The sequence below is a fragment of the Typopeltis vanoorti genome, chromosome 19 (assembly GCF_054136105.1).
Source record: "Typopeltis vanoorti isolate ZY-2024b chromosome 19, IOZ_Tvanoo_1.0, whole genome shotgun sequence".
NCBI lineage: Eukaryota > Metazoa > Arthropoda > Arachnida > Uropygi > Thelyphonidae > Typopeltis > Typopeltis vanoorti.
The window spans coordinates 46,857,483-46,882,653 of record NC_143567.1 but is presented as its reverse complement, the minus strand read 5'-3'; the positions used below and the strand labels follow the sequence as shown (position 1 = coordinate 46,882,653).

Sequence of the window (25,171 nt, the reverse complement as noted above, 5' to 3'; positions counted from 1 at the left end):
CTTTCCTCCCTTGAAGGTGGCGGATGGTCTGCCAGAATACCTTGTTTGCATTTGCATAGGATGAGTCTAATCTTTCTCCAAAGGATTCCCAAACCCTCTGCTTTGCTGTCTTAACTGCCTCAGCAGCAGCTTTTCGTGCCTCAGTGTACCGGATAGTCTTCTTAGGTAGGCCTTCTTTTTTGCCCGAACAGCTTTTTGGACCTCTTGGTTTCCACCAAGGTGTCCTTTTCTCACTGCCCATCGCCACTTTTTGCCACAGCATGAGAGTGCAGAGGTAGTGACAGCTGCTCTGAACAGCTACCGCTCCTCCTCAACATCTGCAGTAAGTCTGGGAATCTCTTTGAACCTGGAGGAGATGTTATCTGTAAATTTCTTCCTCACAGCCTCAATTTCCAGTGCCTCCCATTTCATGCGGTATAGCTGCTTAGGTCTACCAGCATTGATGGTAGACCTAAGCAGCTATACCTTTTCTGTAGCCGTAGAATGCAGACAACAAGGTGGTGGTCAGTTGACAGTTCTGTCCCTCTCCTCACACGAACATCCAGTACTGAGGAAAATAGGTCTGCTGAGACTATAAAGAAGTCAGAGACCTTTGTCCAAGTGTATCCCTGTACCAGGTATACTTATGGACTTCTCAGTGCTGGAAGAAGGTATTCATTATGGACAAGCTGTTTGTACAGCAGAAGTCCAATAATTTCAACCCATTTGGGTTAAGGTCAGAGTCTCCATTCCTTCCAACCACACCCCTCCATGTCTGATCATCTGTTCCAACATGTGCATTGAAGTCACTCATTAACAGGACTGATTCCATGTCTGTCACCCTGTCAAAAGCAGCATCCACTTCCTCTAAGAAGGCAGAGTGTTCCGACTCCAGATTAGGTGCATAGGCTTGTATCACAGCCAAGGTTTTTCATCTGGAGCCTTAACACACATACCTGTCCCCCCAATGGGATCCACTCAGCAACACAATCTGACAGCCTGGAGCTTGTGAGTATCCCCACACCTGCCTGAGCAGACATTATTGGGCTCACAGCAGAGTAGTAGAGCTTCCACCTCTCATCCAGGTCGACTATTCCAGAGCCTTTCCTCTTGGTCGAAGAAAGAAAGCTCGACTAAATGTAGTTGGTAGCGCTCGGCTTCCTTGACCAGTTCCTTTTCCTTCCCTGTTAGAGAAAAGATGTTCCAGTTGCCTAAAACCATAGTCTGGTGCTGTTGTCATTGCCATTTCCATCCTTTTGCAGAACCATTTCTTTGCACTGGCCCTAAACGCCTCCCCAAACAGGTAGCAGACCCATTGATGGAGTTTCCTCTCGCAGAGTGCTGAGTAATGGTGTCTAAGAGAGACTGTAACATTTTTCGAACTGGTCCCTCTGCCTAAAACCTGCAACGCATCCCTTGGTAACCCGGACGATGTGGTATGACCTGACCATGTTGCAATGTTTGGTAGTGCCCTATTAGCACTACCGCCTCAGTTCAGGGCTGCTCAGGTTTCCCTTCATTGCAGCTAGCTTTATCTGCAAACCATTTTGCTATCCACCACCTACGGACCTGCCCAGTAGCTGAGGCTCGCCCTGGGTATATGATAGTATATGATAATTTAAAAAAAAAAAAAACTTTAATGCCTTTTCTTTTTAAAGAGAGTAGGTGAGATCATTTCAGCCTTTTTGATGTTTAGTGCAAGTCCAATCTGCACCCTTAGCTGTCCTTTCTAGTTGGGTGTAGACTGTCAGCGATTTCATAGGCAAGAGAGTACATTAGAGAACTTTCTCATAATACCATAATTATATGGAGCAGGCCAGAAAAGTCACAAAAGTTGTCTGGAAACCAAGTCTGAGTATGAAAAGAAATTGGCTCCACAAGCTACAGAATTCTACATTTTGCTGCAAGTAAAAAAAATAATAAATATGAAAGAATGGCTCTACTGAATGTAGATGGTGTGTGTTCAACTAATGAGGCCCACTTTGCCAAAAGCTATCAACCTGGTATATGCAACATTGTGACCATTGTTACCTCTTTACTGGATGAAGGAACTCAGGTGTATGACGAGGAGGTACTAGAGCTGTTGCACAAACTGAATAAGAATTTGGCAGTAGGGACTGGTGAGATATCGGCACAGATGCTGAAAGAGTATTCAGCTGTGAACTGGCTGTTCCTTTGGCCAGACTATATAATTTGAGTCTCAGAACAGAGAAGATTCCACAAGAGTGTTTATGGTACAAAGGCTGATATATCTACCTTTACTTATCAGTATTTCTGGAGTGAGTGAAGAAACATTGGTTAGAGCTTGCATTCAGAAATGGGGTGACAGAGAATCTATATTTTGCAATAACAGTATGGGTTTGCTAAGGGAAGTTCATGTTTGAGCAACTTGCTCACATTCTATAATAATGTTACCATTGAGTTTGACAAGGGAAATGGATATGCAGTGATACTTTTGGATTTTGCTAAGACTTTTAACAGCATAGAGCATGAAAGACTTGCATAAATTGGAGAATATGGGATTAAAGTGGTATATGGGGAATGTTTATCTATTCAGTCCTTGGTCCATTGTTATTCAATCTGTACATTAATGTCTTCATTTTTGACAAATGATTTTCTTGCCCTGGATCAGCATGTGGAGGATATTTGAGTCTCAATTGTCACATCTGCATAACCTGTTCCTTTTTTTTGGAGGATTACATTGAGTCCAAATGGTCTGGGGTTCTGACTCCTTTCTTGTAACCGGGCTGAAAACTTTGATTATTCCTCATAATGAGTTCCTGGTCTAGTTGGCTTTTTTGTTGGGAATGATGCCAGAAAGGATCGGGAACATTTTTTGTAATGCATGAAGTCTGTCAAGTCAAGGTTGTGTTATCATAACTCCGTCAAATACACGATAGAACTTTTCAATATTTATATATTAATATATATCCATATTTGTTGCTGCTCTTTTCTTAAATCCAGGTTCTTACATCTGCAGCCCTTTGTTGGCTTCCTCTCTAAAACCTCCTTTTGGCCAGATGTATTTCAAGAACAATGAATTCAAGAACAACAATGACAGCTCATGCAGGTAGTATGTGGCCTTCCTCAGTGTCACTGAGGAAGATCACATACCTGGATGTCTCTCTTAATTATAATGTATGATAATCATTGAGCAATTCAAAATTTCAGTCAGTCAAGTCCTGTAACTTAATTTTTTTTAGTTAATTATTTTGCATTCTACATTTGACATTTTAATTTAGAATAACTTTTCCCTCCTAGCTTACAGAATGTTGTGTAAATGTATTGGTTACTGCCTTCAAAGAAATTATTTTAGCTGAATGTCCATCCATGATAAAAAATAATGAAACAGAAAGTAAGTCTAGCTTTTTCTTCCCCTTCTAATAATGCTTTTAAAGTCTTATTTTAAGGATTTTTGCTGAATATTTAAATTGATTTGCTTTATCCAATCATGAGTGTAATCATTTGCAGTGGGACCTAATTCAGATATTTTTTGCTTAAGACATTTCCCCAGTAACATGTTCAGATCGTTTGGTTTTAGAAATTTTTCATCTGGTTAATGTATTAAGATGACTTCATACTTAAAATATGTTCGTGCCAGATATATTTGAATGTTTTGTTGTCTTTGTATGCATATCTTAAGGAGATTCCACTGTATTATGATTTTCTTGTAAACTTTTTATATATAGCATTTCATGTATTCTTGTTTTTTCTTTCCTTTACTATGAGTACTGTTTAAAATATGTAGAATCAGTCAAAAAGAAGTGGAGAGATTGTATTTTACTATAAAATTAAGATTATTAGCAATACCAAAAAGTTTTGTTGAAGTTATATTTTGAATCAAAATATTCTTGAATATTGGATAATGAAATGATGGACTGTGTAAAATAATATCCAAATTAAGCACGATTCATCTGTCAAAGGAGAAAATTGATAATGTGTTAAGTGACTTAGTTTCATGGAAACTTAACTATTACTGCAATAGGATGGTTAATCCTTTCTGCAATTTTATGTGAATGTAATTCTTCTGTTTTTTTCCTTCTGTCATCTCAATAAGAAACTGGCTAACTCATAAGAGAGAAAACTCATTGGCAGCCTTCAAAAAGCCATACTATACTTGATGAACTAAGCACAAAACTTCTGCAAATACTTTCAACAGCAGAGTGAATGGCAGATTTCTATATCAAGAAAGAGCATAACATATGTATATATTTTTTTTAGATACATATTTTTAGATATGTAGCAAGTAAAAGGAAAAATGTACATGGCAGATTGATTTTAAAGACTGCCGATGGTAGGGAGGTAACTGAATCAGTTGAGATAGTTGAGTTACTGAGTGAGCACTTTGCAAAAGTGTATCATCCAGGTGGTGACATTGCAGAAACGAATAAACCAGTAGATTATACGGGAATTGTGGTTAATGAAGTGGAGGTGAGTAGTCTATTGCATAACCTCAATGTCAATACATCTGTGGGATTGGATGGTATACCAGCTCGTGTTGTACAAGAAGCAGCTAAAGAATTGTCAGTACCCTTGACCATATTGTTTAATTTGAGTCTTGGGTCTGGGTTAGTCCCGAGCGGGTGGAAAGAGGGGAAAATAGTTCCACTGCATAAAGGTGGTTCCAAGACTGCTGTTGTAAATTACCGACCGATTAGCATATCAGGAATCATTGTCAAGGTCTTAGAGAAATTAGTCAAGAAAAGAATACAGGATTGGATAGATGAAAATGGGATATTGTATGGGGGACAACATGGTTTTGTGAAAGGTAGATCATGCCTCAGTAACTTGCTCACGTTTTATAACACAGTGACGGCTGAACTGGATAGGGGTAATGGGTTTACAGTGATACTACTGGACCTTGCCAAGGCCTTTGATAGGATACCACATGGAACCCTAATCAGTAAACTGGAGCAGATGGGTATAGATATAGGGTTGGTGAGATGGATAAGAGGGTGGTTGAAGGAGAGATATCAAAGAGTGGTTTATTCAGGAGTGGAGTCTAAAAGACGTCTTGTGACTAGTGGAGTGCCACAGGGCTCTGTTCTTGGACCACTGCTTTTCAATTTGTTCATCAATGATATTGGAAAGGATCTGAGAGGAAGTGTTCAATTGTTTGCTGATGATGCAAAGTTGGGTAGAGCAATTGTGAGTGCACAAGATGTCAAAATTTTACAGGATGATTTGAATAGTTTGGAGGACTGGGCTAGGAAAAATGGATGTCAGTTTAATGTGGCAAAGTGTAAGGTTATGCACTTTGGCGTGAAAAGAATAGCAGCAGTATATCGCATTGGTGGAATCATACTCCAGGAGATTGATGAGGCCAGGGATTTGGGAGTGTTGGTGGATAGGGAGTTGAAGTTTAGGGGGCACATTGCAAAAGTAACTAAAACAGCTCACCAAATCACTTGGCTTCTGAAAAATACTTTAACATGCAGAGACAAACAAGTTGTTGTTCCTCTGTATCGAGCCTTGATAAGACCCCATCTGGACTTCTGTGCCCAGCTATGGGCACCAGGGTTTCTTTGTGACGGGGAGGAAGTGGAGAGGGTCCAGAGACGAGTGACCAAGATGATAGCAGGTCTGTGGAATGAACCTTATGAGAATAGGTTGAAGATTTGTGGGTTGCAGAAATTGGACGATAGGCGAAGGAGGGGTGATATGATTGAGACATTCAAATTACTGAAGGGTTTTTATAAGATTGATCCAGAAGATATTTTTGATAATATGACTGGTAGTGGGAGGACTAGGGGCCGTGCATGGAAGCTGGGCAAGAGCGTGGTTGACAAGGGTGTTAGAGCTAGGTTCTTTACTTGGAGAGTGGTAAATGAGTGGAATAAGCTTCCAGAGTCTGTTGTGGGTGCTACAACCGTGAATGAGTTCAAGGCAAGGTATGATAGATACTGTGTGAATGTTGAATAATTGTTCTTGACATGATGTTAGGGCCTCCCTCGATGAGTCTGTCGACTCCTTGGAGTTTCCCGGAACAACAATAATAATAATAATAAAATATGTAGGTGAATGCTATTATCTTAGAGGAAGAAATACAATCTAGAAAATTTCTGATCACAGCTTTGCATCAATATATTTATAAGAGGTGTACTATGTGAAAAGAAATTTGATAGAAGTTGGCATAAAAGTACTGTGAATAGAACTCAAGTGGTATTTGAATTACACTGGCTAGTTAGAGCTGTTGAAGTTGCGTTGAAGAGATTCCTGCAATATAACATTCCATAAAAATACAGGACAGAATCAATCTATACATTTTTGTTTACATTGTTGGGTTTTTCGATCCTGTCATAGACAGAATTGAAACCAAGGTCTTTACAACCAGAAGGTATCTTAATGACTGGCTACAAAAATGTATACATTGATCCTACCCTGTATTTTTATGGAATGTTATATTGTAGAAGTCTCTTCAGTGCAGTGCTAACTAGCCAGTGTAATTCAAATACCACTAAAGACTCGCAGTGGCTTCTATCAGATCTCTTTTCACAGTGTATGCCTCTTATACATATATTGATGCAAAGTTGTGAAACATTTTCCAGATTATATTTCTTCTTTAAGATAATGGCATTCATTTACATGTTTTATGCTCTTCCTTGATATAGCAACTTACCATTCATTCTATTGTTGCAAGTATTTGCAGAAGTCCTGCTGGTTAAATCAATAGATGCTGCAATTAAATCTTTCTCTATCTTCAGAATTAACTTAAAGCGTTTAGGAAAAGTTTGCTATACATCAGATCTAGAAAGCAAGTTCAGAAACAATAATAATAGTTTTGGCCATATACCCTCTTCTCCCCCTCTCCCCCCCCCCATACACATCTCTGTTCAGATTCTGCAGAACATCTGAATAGAAATGTCGATTCACAATTTGATTATTTGGGTGGGATAGAGAATAACATACACTTCAGACCAGAATAAACTTGTCTGTCCTTTATGCGAGATGATTGACTCTTTTGTCTGAAAACAGGCTTTAATGCCTCAAAGTTTTCTGCCTAGTTTTCCCAATTTGGAGCAGAACTTATGTACACTGTTCTTTGAATTCTGCTTTTTAACGAAGCAGAAAGCACAAAGGAACAACACACAGTTTAAAAGTTACTTCTCAATAATGAAAACTATGACTTTGAACTAACAGCAAATGACCAATAGATTTTATACTTCTGTGCTACCTATAACTAGCAGAGCAGAGTTTGAGTACAAAAAAAAATTTTGTTTAGTTGGTTTGCTCTAATTTGTTAAATTTGTTTAACAGGAGATGGAGATGTAATTCTGCCATCTTTTTTTTCTTGTTAGGTTAAGTGACTTATCACAGCCAAGTAATTTGTCTTCTTAGAAACTTGCATACTGCCCCTGATTGAGCATTTAACCCTATCTACATTGTTTTTGTTATGCTGTAAATCATTTGTTTCTTCTGGCTGGTTTTCCCCTGTTTTGCAGGCTGAAAAACCCAAATTTTGGAGAGGGCAAACCCCCACATGTATGAGACTAGCTAACTCACCTTCAGTTGAAAAGTCCTGATAAAGGTTCTTTGCATCCTAGACAAGATTGAAACCTAGGTCTTTTCAACCAAATGGACATTGTCCATATTTTTTACTGAACTACAGAGGCATGGAGGTGTAATTAGACCCCCTCTAATATCTGTCATTAATATACAAGTTAAACAACAGTGAACCAACTACAGATCCCTAGTACTCCACTGGTTACTCTCCTTCTATTACATGATTGACAGTTGTCTTTCTGATAACTACCATTATCAGCACTCTTCAATCTGTATCACCAGCTTATTTTGCATACCTATCCCTTTGAGTTTGTATAACCTTCCCATTGGAATCCACAAAATCCAGAAGTATTGTGATATATCCACTTCCTTTATTCAATTCTATTATCTGTTATAAAACATGAGCAGAATGCTAAAGCACAACCTTCTGTTGACAAAGTATGCTGTCCTATAGTGCCATCTACCCACCTCTGGATATTTATCAGTCCTAGCTCCACCCTTGTATATCAGAATTATCTTGCCTTCTTTGTACTCATTAAGAATCTTTCTCATGCTGAGACTTAGTTGAATAACCAGACATGTATTTTGGTCCCATACCTTTGCCCTCAGTTTTGCACTTCACAAAGCTAAAAAGTATAGTTTGCATTTCCTTTCATTTCTCCATAATGAAGGGTGAATTTATATAACTCATCATAAAAATAAATCATTTGGAGAGAAAATAATAAAGTTTGCAAAATCAACAAAAAATGGTCAAATACTAGAAACTGAGCCAGACTAACTTTTCATGATGTAATGTCAGTAATGTGATCCACTCTTTGGCTCATCTTTACAAGATGCTTTTTAAATAACACTCTCAAAAATCATTTTCATTGTGTATGTTCAAATATAATAACTACATTAAGCTAAGACAACATTACAACTGCATACCATCTTAAGTATTACAGAGCGTATTAAGAGAATTACAGTTGGCAGCGAAACAAACGAAAATCCTAATATGACCTTTTTCTTGACCACTAGTATTAATAAATTAAATCCTCTTGTTAAATTAATTTTGAAGAACATTTCTGATTTTTATATGAATGGAGTAACAAGTCTGCAAAATAAAATGTTGTTTCATAATATTACTGTTTATTTCAAAAATCTGCATATGCAGGGTAAGCTTTAGTGCTACCTGTTGTCATTAATTGGAATTAGTTCATATTTGGGAAACATCAGCAGGGTATTTATATTTTCATGCATAACTTTTTGGCAGAGACAAACAGTCTATGAAGGAGAACCGCCTTGAGTTGTTCCTTCTCTGCTTGGATTGCTCATTGCAAAGCAGAGATTCACTGTCAACCCATTTCTGAATGCAAGCCCTAACCAATTTTTCCAAAATCTTCACCACCACTCCTGAGATACTAATTAGTCGATAGTTGTGTGCAATGGAATTACCATACATTCCTGGGAATCTTCCTTGTTCTGAGACTCATATTAAATAGCCTGGTTCAAAGGAATGGCCAGTTCAGCTGAACACTCTTTTAGCACACGTGCTGATATTCTCTCAGTTCCTATTGTTGAATACTTATTCAATTTGTGCAACAGCTCTAAAACCTCGGCCTCACACACCTGTGTTTCATTATCTAGTGAAGAGGTAACAGTGAGTTCAACGTTGCATTCACCAGGTTGATAGCTTTTAACAAAATGGGCACTCATTAACTGAACAACCTCTTCTGCATCTGTAACCCTCACGTCATCTGGATTTAAAAGAGTTATTCTTTCATATTCATTCATTCTTTTATTTGCAGTGTATCAAGAATTCTTGTGGATTGACTTTGGCATGCAGAGCCAGTTTCTTTTCATATTCAGACTTTGCTTTCCGTTCAACAGTTGACTATTCTACCCTGCTGCTTGTAATAACGGACGTCATCCTTATGCAAACGGTATTCCTTCCACATCGTCCTTTTCTTACGAATCTCTTGCTTAATAAGATTACACATCCATTTGACTCCTACTCTATTTATTCTTCGAACTCTCAGGACACATTCTGATATCGCATCGTTTAAGTATTGTTTAAAGCTTCCCATGCACTGTCAATATTCTTTCCATCCAGCAACTGATCCCATTCCACTGAACTCAATATACTCCTCAGTTGGTCATAATTTCTTGCTTTGTAGTTCAGCATGTAACCTTTTCTGAATGGAACATTCAACTAACTCAGTCACTTCCCAAGTTGAGTACCGCATGATTACTGTCACCAACTGGAGGCAGAATAGTTACATCTTTAACTGAAATATCCTCTTGAAAACAGCAGGGATTTTGTTGAAGCAACAAACAATGCCCCCCCCCCCCCCACACACACACCTGGCATAACATTTGATGTAGTTGTGCCATTATATATTTGTAAGTGGTTTAATCCAATACTAAATACAATTTGCTGTCTAAGTTCCAATTTTCAACCCATCCTCATTCATTCACTATAGATGGATGCCTAATAATTGAGATCACCATGGAACAGTGAGGATTATTATTTATGTGGGTACTCCACGGAGTCAAAAGACTCATCATGGGAAAAACATAATATCTATCATACATCTCCTTAAACCTGTTCACTGTTGGGGGTTGTCACAACTACCTCTGGCAGTCAATTCCACTCATTGACCATTCCAAGTAAAGAACCTACTCTGCACACCCTTACACCACATTCATAGACAACTTCCAAGTGTGATTCCATGTTTTTCCCCTAACCCACCATGCATTGAAAAATTTCTTCTGTGTCAGTCTTATAGAATCCCTTTAGTAACTTAAGTGCAGTCCATCAGGCATATACAGGTCCTTACGTCCATCAAATTCACTCCACACATCTATAAACTATGCACCATTCCTCTTGCACAATTTTCTCATTGGTAATCATGGCCCTTCTTCTCAATTTTATCCTATCATACCAAGGCAGTAGACTCTCAATCTTTACTTACTCCTCATTTTTGCTTCTTCTAACAATTCTTTTATATCTTCTCTCATTGTATATTTCTCACCTTTAATTATTTCTGCCTGCCAAAACAGTTAACTTGTTCGCTTCTTTCTTCTGCAAACTTAGTTTCATTGACATTCTTTATCTTTGCACCTGGAAAACATGCTTTTGTCACTTTCTCATTAAGGTTGAGTATATCTCTGAACATCGAGTCCCCATGCAACACTATCTCTTTTCTCCCAGTTCCTTATACTTTTATGCTTTTCCTGTTCACTCTTTCTTTCATTCTCCATCCTTCTGTATCACATCCAGTCACTCGAGCTCATGTTTTTTTCCTGTAAGCTAGCAATTTCTTTCTGCACTGTCATCTCATCATTCGCATTATTACTTTCAACCACTTCCTTCAAATTCTTATTCATATTTCATGCTCTATCATTCACTGTTTCTGCTACATTCTCCATAACACTTTGACAATCTTTCCTTATACCCATAATATCATTCACTTCATTCTTTCGCTCATAACACGACTCACATTTCTTATACTCGCTTATGAAATGTTTCCAACAAATATTCTCTCCATTCTCACGTTCATACCACAAACCATTCACTCTCAGGAACGAGTACATTAAACACATGCTACATCACACTAAATCCCTCATGTTGATATCAGTCAATATCGGTGTCTTGATTGCCATTTTTCTTGTATGCATCAGTGCCATAACGAAGAATATTGAGTAATAATAGTTGACTAAACAACACCACTTAACAGCAAGTCAATAATAAACAAAATACCACCAGTTATATATAACAATATTGATAATATATACTGTAATGACTTATTTGAGCAACACTTGTATGGTAGCCTACTAAGGATGATTCTCATGCTCCCTCTTTATAAAATGTTAGATTAGACAATGAGTTTATAAGCCTTAGTCTGTTTTCTGTAGAGAGAATGTAGAAAACTGACTAAGGCTTAGAAATAAATTCACTATGCCACTCACAATGGAAGTCTCCTCCTAGTCATCTAGCTTTGACTCTTAGTGAACCTTCAAATGTCACTTATATGCAGATAATAAGAGATTACTTAATTTACCTTATTTTGCACAGCAAAATAGGAATGTAAATTAAGCTATGATCATGATCTTAAATATTTAAGTATTTGAACTGTCCTCACATCAATCTTAAAATCTGATTCGTTTCTTATAGAATTACAGTTGATGTTCAAGCTTATGGATAGAGTACCAGATGGTATTACACCAATGCTAAGAGATTTAGAGCAGCACATCATTAATCAAGGTTTAGCTGATATGATGGCTTCTGCTGATATTATTACACAGGTACTTGCTTAACAAAAATATATTACATATATGTGGAAAACCTATGCATCGATTGTATGCTTGAAAATTTATTTATAACATATCATGTAAAACACATTCAACTAAACTTGACATTTTTATTTTAATATTTAGGATTCTGAAAAATATGTAGAACAACTATTAGAACTTTTTACACGATTTAGTAGGCTAGTCAAGGAAGCTTTTAATGATGATCCTCGTTTTCTAACAGCAAGGGACAAGGTAGGCAAGTATAATCAATTTCTGATTTTATTTATAAAAGTGAAAATTAAATAATCTTAAAGTGTTGCTATATTTTAACTTTGTACTGGGATGTGCTTCACTTAAAACTGCATTGACTTTCTTAAATGTGAGAGTCTTATAACTTTTATTTACAGAAATATTTCTTTATGACTATTTTTATAGCTGTTCTCCCATAAAATGTTCAAAGACTATGGTATAGTACCATAGTCTTTGCTATATGTACTATACCATATACTGCTGTACTATACTGCTATATGTACTATACCATATAGCAGTATTCAAACTGATTTGAATGCCTGCAGATTTATTATTATTATACAATTCTGGTGGAAGATGTTTCTTGCAGAGGATGGAAACAGTAAAGAGGATTGCTAGTGGGAATCTGAAATTAAATTGAATATTGATATGGATCAGTTGCTGCTGGAGTTTATAAGGAATTACAGTAGCAATCTCAGGTAAATGCTTATAACGTCATTATTTCTTGGAAAGTGGGCATATGTATGGCTCTGTGGTGAGCTCTGACACTGAATCAAAACTCCCTTTAAGTATGAATAATTTTTCCTTCTCTAGTTTATCAAGGACTCTATACAAGGCCGAACCATGTTCATAAGCCATTGAATTATCAACTAAAAAAAAAAAAAAAACCATTAGTAATGGCAATAAACATATCAACATTTTGAATATTACACTCAACTGAAGAATGTCCACTCAAGAAAATGTCACCCTTCTTTATCCAGAAAGGTTTGGAAGGGTTGATAGGATCTCCAAAATTAGTCAAGAAGCTCCATTCAGGGACATTCTTGAAGAAATAACTCAGATACAATGAGAACTCCTTTGTGCAATATCTGTTGGAGGAAAAATGATAACAGTAGTAACCCTTCCCCCCCCCCCATAAAACTTTGAACTTGAATATTACTAAGGAGTAATATTCAAATGAGATCTCCTCAGTGTTCCTAACAAAAAGGTCTGCTCTGAATAGTCAGGTTATTAACCTTACATATGAGAAGGATACTCATTTTTAGGGATAAGCACCTGATTCCAACCAGGAACATCATCCTTACTTTCAGTACACCTAAACCATTATCATCTGTCAAAGCAGGTTATTTCAGCTGCCCAGCAAGGCTCAACATCCTGAAAATGCTTTGTGCCATTTTAGGTGTCTAAGTATGGTCATTCTCAGACTGCCTGTCATAGCTCTGTCATCATCTGTACTCAGGGTGGCAGTAAAGATCACAAGAACAGTCTATAAGACGAAAATACTGAAATGCCCTAATTGTTGCTCCCAAGCATGCCAAAGGTGGAAAGATAGAAAGATCCAAGATATAAAAACTAAGCAGGGCATCCCATACCATGAGGTGAGGAAGCAATACCACAGAAATAGCAACATCCAGTGGTAAAACTCTTATGCTAAGAAGATAACTGTAAAGAAAGTATCAATAGGGACCTTAACTCATATGCCAATCCCACTTTCTCATCACTATAACATCCCTGCAGTAAGGAAATCATGTCATCTCTTCAGTGTATCAAAGAAAAAAAATCGATATGAGCTCACTTTGTAGATCATGCCAGAAATGATCCCACTGCATGAGAATCCACTAATTAAAAAAAATAATGAAACATGCACCACAGATGATCAAAGACATGCCTCTAAACTCATTAATATGGGATTAAGATGAGATGAATATTTCCATTTGCCCACAAAAGATCAAATAATTAATGTACCTAATGCACTAGAGGGAGTCCAGTTTGGTGATATTTTGGATATTTTTCCTGAAGAAGAGAAATAATGGACACTGGCCATTCACAATTCTCTAAAAAAAAAAAAAAAGAGGAAAGAATCCAAAGCCAGTGAAAACAAAACCTCACAATGTGGAAGCCAAATGAAAACATTTCTATAAAATGTCTAACACTAGACATTTTATAGAAATATGTGGCAGACATAATTGTACTTTTAAAAAACGGTTTAACATATATAAGGGAAATCAGAATTTATCACCAACATCCTATATATTTCACTTACTGTAACGTGAACATGAATCATCAAGAAAACAAAAGAATTGGTTACAACATTCAAAATATTAATACAAGAATGAGTCAAACAGCATGAATCATATTTTTGCATGTCATGGTTGCAGTTGAGTGAGCAGAAGATAACTCTGTTAAAGTTTGGGGAACCAGGTTCCTTTGACTCATCATGGGAGGGTACACTACTCCGTTACACAGTAACTCACCATCTTCTTTAGTGAATCCTCCTACTACACAATATGACACTACTCCATCAACACACATGCCATCTACCACCCACCACCACTAGTAGTATTTTTGTCTGTAAAATATATATGAACAATTTATTGTGATTACTTCTCACAACTTGATGATAGGCATGCAGTTCAATTATGATTAGGGCAGTGATGTAATGTTTTGCTCATTTCAAGGAATAGATGATCGAATTTAAATTTATTGTAGTGTAACATCTTTGTCTGATCCCAATGAACTCTATATCTAGCGTCAAAGCAAATGAAAACAAGCGAGAAGCAAATCCTGAGCCTGCTGATTCTAGAAATCTTATGTGTTCTTGGTGTTCTTTGATTCTGATCTTAATAGAACAATCAGCCTGCCCAAAATAGCAGAGCCGACATGAACAGGGTACTCGATAGATATCAGGTATGGAGAGTGGAGGTAATTTATCTTTAGTAAATGGTGGAAAGAAGATAATTGTTGTGCTGGTTTGAAAATAGTGTACAGATTGTATATGTGGAGAATCCTTTCTATTTGTTCAACCTTTAAGGTATTGTATGGAAATCCTCTTCACATCAGATTGTAGTCTGTCTGAAGGATGATAATTCTCAGTTATTTTCCAGATGATGGTTTCTTTATATCCATTGGATGATGACGTGATTTGTATTTTATTTAATTCTTCTGATAGAAGGGAATCTGAAGAACAAATTGTACATGCTCTGTGTACAAGACTTGATAATACCTGTCTTGTGTGAAGGATGATTATGTGAAAGTGGGTGGATCTGCCAGTAAAGGAAGGCTTTCTGTAGATAGAAAATTCAGTATTGCCTATAGAGTTACAGGTAACTAATCTATCCAGGAAGGGAAGACTATTATTAGATTAACACTGAATAGTGAACTTGATGCAGTTGTATAAGGAGTTTATTTTGTCCAGAACTGAAGTAATTCTGTTCCAGATTGGAACCAGACTGCAAATATATCGCCAACTAAACATAGCCAGATACAAGGTTGAGGAAAAATAATGTTGTAAGTTGGCTTTCCAAATGCTCCATGAAGTAATCAGCTAGAGCAGGTGAGATGAGGACTCCCCATGGCTGTTCTATTTGCTGATATAATTGTTTTGCCATGTGAAGTATCCTGCAGTGATGGTAAATTTAAATAATTTAACAATGTCCTCAGGGGAATCATCTTATTAAAACTTGAAGAGTTTCTTGGAGAGGTATGTTTGTAAACAGAGAAACTACATCAAAAGAGAATTTCAGAGTACAGCAAATGAATATCTTTAATTTTCTCATTGAGGCCTATATTGTTTTTAGTGTAAGAGTTGGTTTTGGCAGTGAGGTTTGTTTCAAAGAGGATTCAAAAGGTATTTAGTTAAATAATAAATAGGAGATTTAATAATGATGTAAGTTCTTCATGTAGTACTATCATAATATCCCGTACACCCTTGAGGGTATGCATGTTAGGCATTTGATGATGATAAATAGGAAAACCAATGCAGTCAATTATTAGATGTAGTGGATAAGCAGATTTGTTTACCTTGGGAATGCTTTTTAATGTTAGAGTTGGTTTTGGCATTGAGGTTTCAAAGTAGATTCAAAAGGTATTTAGCTAAATAATAAATAGGAGAGCCAATCCATTAGATGTAGTGAAAACCAGATTTGTATACCTTGGGAATGCTATAGACATGAGGGAGATGAACATGATGAATTTGCAATTTATCAACAGTGTTAGCATCTAAAGAATATGTTCCAATAATTTATTTAATTGTTTGGCTTTTGAGTAGGATTTCTGCTAATTATACTATATGTTGATCTGTCCCATAATAAAACATTCAGTTAGCAATTATGCTTATTGTCATCATGAATGTTTGACAAAGGCATTCGTGATGACAATATTAATATTTTGGCAAAGAGAATGAGAGCATGTAGTTCTGATAATGGAATATTCATTGAAGAAGGTTTAGCTTTATATAAAATCTGCAATTTCAAATTGAAGTTTGCTTCATCTCTATGTAGGTCTGTGATGCCTTTTTCTACACCTACCTTGAAATCCCATACTTGAAGCTCAGTGATGATAATAAAAATATAGAGGCATTTGCCATCTGACTCTCAATTGGATTTCTTATAAATATGCTGCATTTACTTACCTCCTGCTGCAGATATCTCTCAACTTGATGATGCCACATTGCAGTTACCATTCCCTTCACTTTGAATGGTTGATTGAAATGGACACAGCACTCTGTGGGGTAGTGCCCAAACTAATATCAGTAAAATAATTATGGAGCATATGTTTGACAAAAATAATCTTTCCTTCCTGAATACAAGAAGCAACACCTTCCATATGCTTACTTGAACATTCACTGCCATCCACTTGTCTCCTCACCTTCCCTCCTCCTGCTGTTTAAGTAGGAAACTGATGATAGCTTATTTGGGAGTAATCACTTCCCTGTGATATCCACATTTTTGCAGGGATAACCATGCACTCTATCATGACTATCATGATGGAAAATTGAGCAAACTAACTGGCTCACCTTCTCATCATCATTACCAGAATTTGATTCTGCAGTAGTCAGCTCTTCTTCCATCAGTGATGTAGTGAATGATGTGACAGTGTATTACACAACTGCCATTCCTAAAACATCTTTCTGTGTTTCCTTAAACCATGATGGAATGACAATTGCACAGCAGTCAAAGATGCCATGAAATAGACTTTGGGCATTTTCTGAAGATACCTCACAACAACAACAACAAACACCTTATTGCTTTCAAACAAGCTCAAGCAAGACACCTCCATCAGAGTCAAAAGGAATCCTGGCTCCAGTATGCATCCTCCATAAGAAGAACAACCAACACTTAAAGAAGTCTGCAACAAAATCCAGAAAATGAAGAGCAGACCCACCAGCTCTATCCTTGAACAGAATGGATGTACAATTGCTGATCTAACAGAAATTGCTGACACTCTCAGGGAAATTTTGGCTAAAACCTGAACAACATCTTCTTATTCCTCAGAGTTTCTTGACCAAAAAAGCAAAGCAGTTGAATGGCACTTAAGCCACTTTGCTTAAATACCATCCAACTGCTGTTAGACCAGATAATATCCATTATGAGAATTCTATGGATCAACTGTTAAACCTTTATAACAGAATTTTCTATGAGAACATATTTCTGGATACCTTTCAAAAGCCAATTGCTCTGACCAGCTGGTTGTACAAGATTCTGGAAAATTGGTTAACTTTTGCCTTTTATGATTTCCAGAGAGAAACTTTTTTTTTTTCATAACACACTCTGGCTTCCAAAAATATCGTTCCACTACTGATCATCTAGTCTGACTAAAGGCATCCATTAGAGATACCTTCCTAAAATGCAGGCATTTGGTATCTGTTTTCTTTGATAGCATACAGTACTGTTTATAGATTTGGAATATGAACAAACTGCACAATTTTGGTCTTAGAGGGAATCTTCCTCTTGTTATCAATAACTTTTTATCTAACCAAATTTTCCAAGTCTGAGTAGGAACTGCTCTCTCCCAACCATATACTCGAGTGGAGGGAGTCCTACAAGGTTCAGTTTTAAGTGTCACGCTTTTTGCAATCAAGGTCAACTTGATAACTGAACAACCTCCTCCAACAGCAAGTAATGCCCTCTCTATGGATGACTTGCCATCTTCTGTCATTCATGTAATATGAATCAAAATCAAAAGACTACTGCAGCAAGCCATTGATCATCTCTCAAAATGGATACTTGCGAACGGGTTCAGATTTTCACAGCAGAAAACAGTTTGTGTGCACTTTTGCTACAGAAATGGTTTTTCAACCTCACCCGGAACTCCAACTAGAACAAACATTAATCCCAGATGCACCAGAATCCAAGTTCTTGGGACTTATATTTGACAGCAAACTCAGTGTCCTTCCTCACATATGCAGTTACGAGACGTGCCATACAGCGATGAACATTGTTTGCACATCTTGGTTCAAAATATATAAACATCTGGATGGGGCTGCTATGAGTTTCTCCTCACACACACTAGCCAACTTCTATGGAGCATTTTGAAAAGGATGCACTCTAGCTGCACTTGTTGATAATGTGTTGACCATATGGCCTCATGGCTCAGACACATCGAATACATTTGTAGCATCTCAACAGCCAGCATCCAAAAATAAACTTACCATAGAAAAAAAGAAAGTAACACTTGTTGCTGCTTTCTAAATACACTAGTGATGAGATTTCCTAATGGTTCATTTTCCTTTTCAACCACTCCACCACCCATCCCGACAGTATAGCATCCTCAAAACACTAAAATTTACTCGCGAGCCAGGGCTTTTTTTGTTCCAATGACACAGTCCATAAAACTGATCTCAGGGACCTTTGGAGCTTTTTGTTGCTGTCAATGGCTAAAGGCCTGTGTAAAATAGATAAAATACTACATGCATTCCTATCCCCTATCCCTCTACAACCAACACAGAATCACAGCAAAATATTCAAATCTCATGTATTAATGGCACATCAGAAAAGATAGCTAAAGTTCTCTGCAAATATGGTCTCCATGCCACTTTGCTCTCCTAAAGATCAAGTTCATCCTTTTGCACATCCTGGAGTTTTTAAAGTTCCTCGTGCCTACTTTGGACAGACTGGTAGATCAGTTAACATCCACCTTGAAGAATGAAAAAATTACATACATGATCATCTTTATGGCAAGTCAGGACCAGTAGAACCTTGCTCTGGATACTCTTTCATATAGGATTAAATGGAAGAAGGCATCAATTTTACATAGAAGCCATAGTTGTTCTGAAAGACCATTTTTATAATCAGCATCTGCTATGAAGTAGGTCCCAATCTCAACAAATATAGTTGCATGTATTTGCCAAACATCTGGGCAACAGTCGTTCTTAGACCAGGTAGCCTGGCTTCTCCAAATTAACTTTACCATTAACTGGCCCATAGAGAGTGCTTTGTTACGACATTAGTTCTGTGTCTGTTACAAATTGAATTGTTTCTAATGTTTTAGTGTAGCACTTGTGTGCTTATCAGTTATAATTTGTACTCTGATGATGCTAGGTAGAAAACCAGTGAAATATTATTAATCAGTAAATTAATTTTGTTTTTTATCTCTTGATACTGTTTATACCGTGACGCACTAGTGTGAATAATCAACAACACCAAAGCCTTTCGATACATATATAAAAGACATTAAACTAGATTCCATAGGTGTAATGGCAAGTTTGAATGTCACAGGACTATTTTCCAACATTCCTAGAGATGACACTATATCAATTCTATAAGATATTTTGCCACCCATTACTGTGAAACTCTGATAATAGTATTGAGAACACCAAGTTTCAAGACTTCTGTTATGAACAAACTAAAGACCTAGCCATGGTGCATCCATTTCGCCACACTTGGCAAATATAGATGTGGAGATATTTGAATAAACAGCCATCAACATGTATCATACAAAAACTAAGACTTTGGCTTAGATATGTCGATGACATCTTTGTCATTTGCAAGGTTCAGAAGACACCCTCCATAAATTTACAAAATTCTTCAACTGTTTAAATCAAAAAATCCAGTTTACATTAGAAGTAGAAAATGACAGATTCCTTTCCTTACTAGATGTTCTCATCTCAGTAGAATATCATGACAGTCTTCCATTTCACAGGAAAAAAGCTCAATACTTGTTGATATTGACATGCCATCCAGCTCAGAAACAAGGCATAATAAAAACTTAAAGACAGGACCATTGTAGTATCAAGTGATGACAAAAAAATGGATACAATCTTGGAACTACAATATCTTAAATAGGCCATCACATATTCTAGAGTATAAACAACAAGACAACTACAAAGATGCTGTTTCTTTCTTTACATTAAAAATGTTACAGATAAAATAGCAAAAGTTTTAAAACAAAAAATATCTGTAATGCACAGGAGTACATAAAATCTTATGCACTTGTAGCATTTGCTACATTGGACAGAGGGTCGATCTGGAGAAAAAATGAGCACATAAGTCAGGACTAGCATTTCACACAACCAAAGGAAAAAATCAAGTAAATTGGCAACTCACTAAATTGCATACATAGAATTTAAGAGTTATGTACATGGATTTAAAGAAGTGAGCAAAGTGATACTTACTGTAATAAAATTATAGTGAGATGTCAGATGCTATGCGTCTGACATCTTGCTATGATTTTCAACTCTTAGTTCAAGTTTAATTTAAATAATAACAGTTGTTACAGAAATCTCTGTGTATATCTTTTTTTCTATTTGTTTTTTTTTTTAATCTGAGGAAGTGCACAAAGATAATAGTGTATGAAACTAGAAATTTAATAATTTTGTAAAAAAGTTATACGTGGTATTTGTCAGACATAAAAACAGGGGAGACATTTATCCTACAAGATGATAATGCTTGTCCTCATTGAGTGAAGCTCATGGACCAGTATTATCTTCAAGAAGATACTATCATAATTATGGACTGGCCAGCCAGGTTTCCTGTCTTTAATCCTTGTGAGCATGTCTGGATATGCCAATTGCTGCTCTTAACTCTCCTCCTACCTTGAGAGACATTAAGAGCACTTTAAAGGAACAGTGGTTGTTACCAACTGAGTTCCTGGACACCATTATAAACAGTATGAAACATCACTATGAGCACTGTATTGCTCTGAGGGATGATCACATTCCTTATTGAGGAACTTTGATAATCTCATTTTGACCTCTTCTTTTTAATCATTGTCTTTATGTACCCAGTTGTTACTAAATTCAACTATTTATTTACAATTTTTGTTGGTGTTTCTTTTCAGATTTCATATCATGCTGCTTTTCACTGAATTCCATAAAATTAAAAATTTATCAAAAATTGTTAGTTTTTGAGTTATCATGATTTTTTCTCTTTGTTTCTTAATTTATAGAAACAACTGTGTATCCAGGCTGAATACATAGATATAGATGCTAAGATGTATTTCTTTCCTTGTTTTTTTTTTTCATACCAGCTTTGAATTGTTTCTACTTGTCACTTATTTGTAATGACCTGTGTTGCATAACATATACTTCAAATGTACTTGAAATGCTTGTTTGAATCTAGTGAAATATCAACAGATCCTGCTAAATAGGTTTATATTCTGAATAATAGCCAACACCTAAGCCTTGCTACCCAGTGAAGCCATTTTGTTTTGATTGTTATGTGTGGATGTTCTGACCTGGCTTATTACTCTTCTATTTGTTTTCATCAGCTACTGTTGTGTATATTGCAGTAATATGCTTCTAATAAGCATTTACAATCAGCCATGTTTCTTTATGTCTAACTTTTGGAATTTCTTTACATAGAATGTGCAGTTAACTATAAAATGACATTATACCATAATTGCTGTACAGCAAAACTTATTCATATATCATGTTTTTATATCTGTGTGTGGTCAAATGTAGAAAATTGTTTCAATTTTTTTTTCTTATTTATTTTTATTGTTTTTTGTTTAAATTTGAATTGTACTTAGAACAATTTTCATTGCAGGCTTTTAAACATGTTGTAAATGACACATCAGTATTTCGATTAGAACTACCATCCAAGCAAAAGGGGTAAGTAAAAAAAAAAAAAAAAAAAACTTATTTTAATAAAGAATATTTTCTTTCACTTTCATTCTTAAACTATAACCTTCATCAAAATTATAGAATTCAATAAACAAAGATTTTTGGTTTGGGTGAGAAAAGAAAAGGCAGGAATTAAAAGTATTGTGGAATTTTTCAGGAAGAAATTCTGCAAATAATCAAAAGGCAGGCAAAGACATGTGCTCTACACAGTATCTTTTGCCAGTTGTTTTCCCCTCCTCCCTTTGCCTTCTTGATACTATGGTATGATTTCAGAAGATTCTGGCAGTTCTTTTAGTTAGTGGCAGCTAGACAAATCAGTAGGTGAGCTTATTTACCTGGTGTAACACACTACCTAGCTTATTGGAGATCTGAAGTGGTTAAAGCCATATTGGATCTTCCAGAGTCATGTTCTCCAGCTTTCCTTTTTCTTTCATGTAGTCTAATTAGTACTCTTTGACAGTGTGCCAAACACACCAGGAAGCCCCAGTATTTCCTCTGAATTTCAAAGGCACAGCTATTTAGAAAAGAACTGCATGGTGGCTACGAGATAGTACGTGGAAGATGAAAATGTATTAGGAGGCCTCTCAAAAGCTAGCATATATGTATACTGCATCTGTTTTTCTGAAGAGGAGAGGAATAAGTGTTGTTTCCCACCCATCTCCTTCCTCTCTGACCATTACTCCTGTGCGCAGGGGGGGGGGGGGAATAAATAAATAAAAACGATAATCAAAAACATTTCCAGAATACTTTTCAGTCCTGATCTCCTATTCCTAATAGAAATATAAGTAGTCCATCTACTTGTTCATTCCTCATGCCAGAGAATATAAAAACCTTTAATTCCTTCTTTTCGGTCTTTTCTAGCTCAAAATCTCCTTACCTATGTTGTCAGATTTTCTTGAACTCTCTATTTCCAAATTTTAAGTTTATTCAGTGAGAAACTACCCAGATGGTGAAGTCATCTTCTTTGGTGACTAATATCTATGGCCAGCTGATTTCCATTTTCCTTTCTACTGATTGAACTGAAAGAGATGCCAAAGTAGTTCAGTAGACCAGTGCCCATGAAGACATAAGGCAGAAAAAGAATGTTTATGAAAAAGTGATTGAAGTGAGTGTGAAAAAGAGAGAGGTCATTGTTTACCAGATTATTCTCTTCTGAATAACCAGTATTTTTAGTTTTTGGTGCACTTACCCTAAGGCTGACAGATTAGGGATTGAGTGTTAGCAGCTGCCAAAGTGAGTATTGTCTTGAACAGTGTACTATCTCAGCTTTTTTCCTGAAGTAACTATGACAGTTACTTCAGGAAAAAAATAGTTAACATTTACTGAATAATTTAAATAATTACAATTTTATAAAAAACACATGAACAAGGAGTGTTATTTAGGATGATTTCTCAAAATTGAGAAAGGCAGTTGTTTTTGTTGAGGTTAGGACTGTGAATATGTGCTTGGTAACTTTCTTTATACAATTTTCCAGAAGAAAATAACTTTCTTCCCATAGCATTCACAGTCTTAACTTCAAGAAAAACAATTGCCTTAAACTTTCTCAATTTTGGGAAGTTGTCCTAAATAACACTCCTCATTCATGTGTTTCATAAAATTGTAATTATTTAAATTTATTTCTTTGAATTCTAATAATTGAAGATGAAGTTCTCCTCAACCTGCAGTTAATACACATAAAAATTATCACACGTTTGCATTTTAAGTGGTGTTCATTTTGCATTTATCTCTTTTTCAATTGTATTGATAATTGCTATGAGACCTAGCCAAAAATTCTGTAAATATTAAATAATTTTTCCTAAGGTCATGTGTGTTATTTTAATTTTATTGTTATTTTAATAACAGATGACATGTTAGGAAAAGTTATTTAATATTTGCAGAAATTTTGGCTAGGTCTCATAGCCATTATCAGTGCAGTTGAAAATGGATTAACACCACTTAAAATGCAGGCATGTAATAATTTTTACGTGTTATCAACTACAGGTTGAGGAGAACTTCATCTGCAACTATTAGAGTTCAAAGAAATAAATTTAAATAATTTATTCACCAAAATTCACCACCAGGGATGTTGCAAACACCAAATGCATGGAATTTGCATATCATGCTAGGAGGGTTTAAAAACATGACAGGATTTTTCCCTTCACTCTGGTTGTTAATACCATCCATAGTGATGGCACTGACCTTTACCCAACGTGTTCTACTAGTAAAGCTGTACTACCTAAACAGTTGTAATGCTGCGCTCCACGAATTTCATTGCCTGAACCAATGTCGACAAGGTCCACTATCTCCATGTGTTTTATGATCAATGATTAGTCGTTTTGAAGAAATGGAATTGTTGGGAGTTAGACTTGGCAAAGGTCGCAAACCAGTCAGTTCACAACAAGCGAATGAAGTTGCTACCTGTTGTGGAGCAAGCCATGAATAACAGCATTGGTACTTGCAGTGCACATGCTTTGTCGAGACATGTGGATATGCCCTATATAACTGTGGAAAATTCTCAGATACCTGTCAAAGGTTTAGTAAATTCCTCAGTAAAAAGCTTGTAGTTTCTTACATGATAGGCATTGAAGGTAAATGCCAATCTCTATCCACTTAGTTTCTATTCATTTTTGAATTGCTTCTCCCAGTTGAAATTTCAAGCCACTTGAAATTATTTCAATGTTGGTTTCATTATAAATGAAGAAAATAATTCTGTACTTATAAATTTGCAGGACACTAAGATTCTTGCAAATCTGGGTACTGCCACAGAACGTGAGTAACAACTAGCATTGTTCCAACATGTATAGAGTAATAATTTTTTCTGGTCACTTGTTTGTATGTACTAATTCTGAAGTTCTGATAACATCTATGTGTAATTAATTTTTTCTAATAATTTTTATATATGTGATGGTATCCCTGATGATGCCAGTCCGATGACTTAAAAACTTGTTGAAAATTCTGCATTTCTATCCATTCAAGATAACAGGAGTTGCACCTGGAAGACTTGGAAAGCCAACTGACATTCGCTTTAGCATTCCTTGCTCAAGTGGAGTTGGATGCTGCGTGGCCGTGGATGATTTTGTGGGGAGATGAAGCTCACTTTCACCTGAATGGAGCTATGAATATCCACATGCAACCCAAAGTTACTTTCTGGTATGAGTTTTATTGGACCATTCTTTGAGGACATTTGTTAGTTGGGTCCTGTGACCTACTCAGTTACTGCTTCGCAGTATAATAAACAATTTTGTTATGCCACAGCTGCAGCAGCACCTGTGCATGGATTCAGTCATTTTCATTCAGGAGGGGTCCCTCCACACATTAGTCAATCTGTACAGGAGGTTCTTTGCA

The 25,171-nt window shown here is 36.3% G+C and overlaps 1 protein-coding gene across 4 annotated transcripts in view; it reads left to right on the top strand.

Moving 5' to 3' along the window:
* Positions 1 to 25,171, top strand: part of Cul5 (cullin 5) — a 241,247-nt gene that overhangs the window by 161,050 nt on the left and 55,026 nt on the right. For all 4 annotated transcript variants that reach the window (XM_090409605.1, XM_090409608.1, XM_090409606.1 and 1 more), the window contains 4 exons: positions 3,241 to 3,334; positions 11,639 to 11,769; positions 11,902 to 12,009; positions 21,771 to 21,835. In XM_090409605.1, coding sequence (XP_090265731.1) covers positions 3,241 to 3,334; positions 11,639 to 11,769; positions 11,902 to 12,009; positions 21,771 to 21,835 — 398 coding nt within the window. The remainder of the gene's footprint in view (positions 1 to 3,240; positions 3,335 to 11,638; positions 11,770 to 11,901; positions 12,010 to 21,770; positions 21,836 to 25,171) is intronic.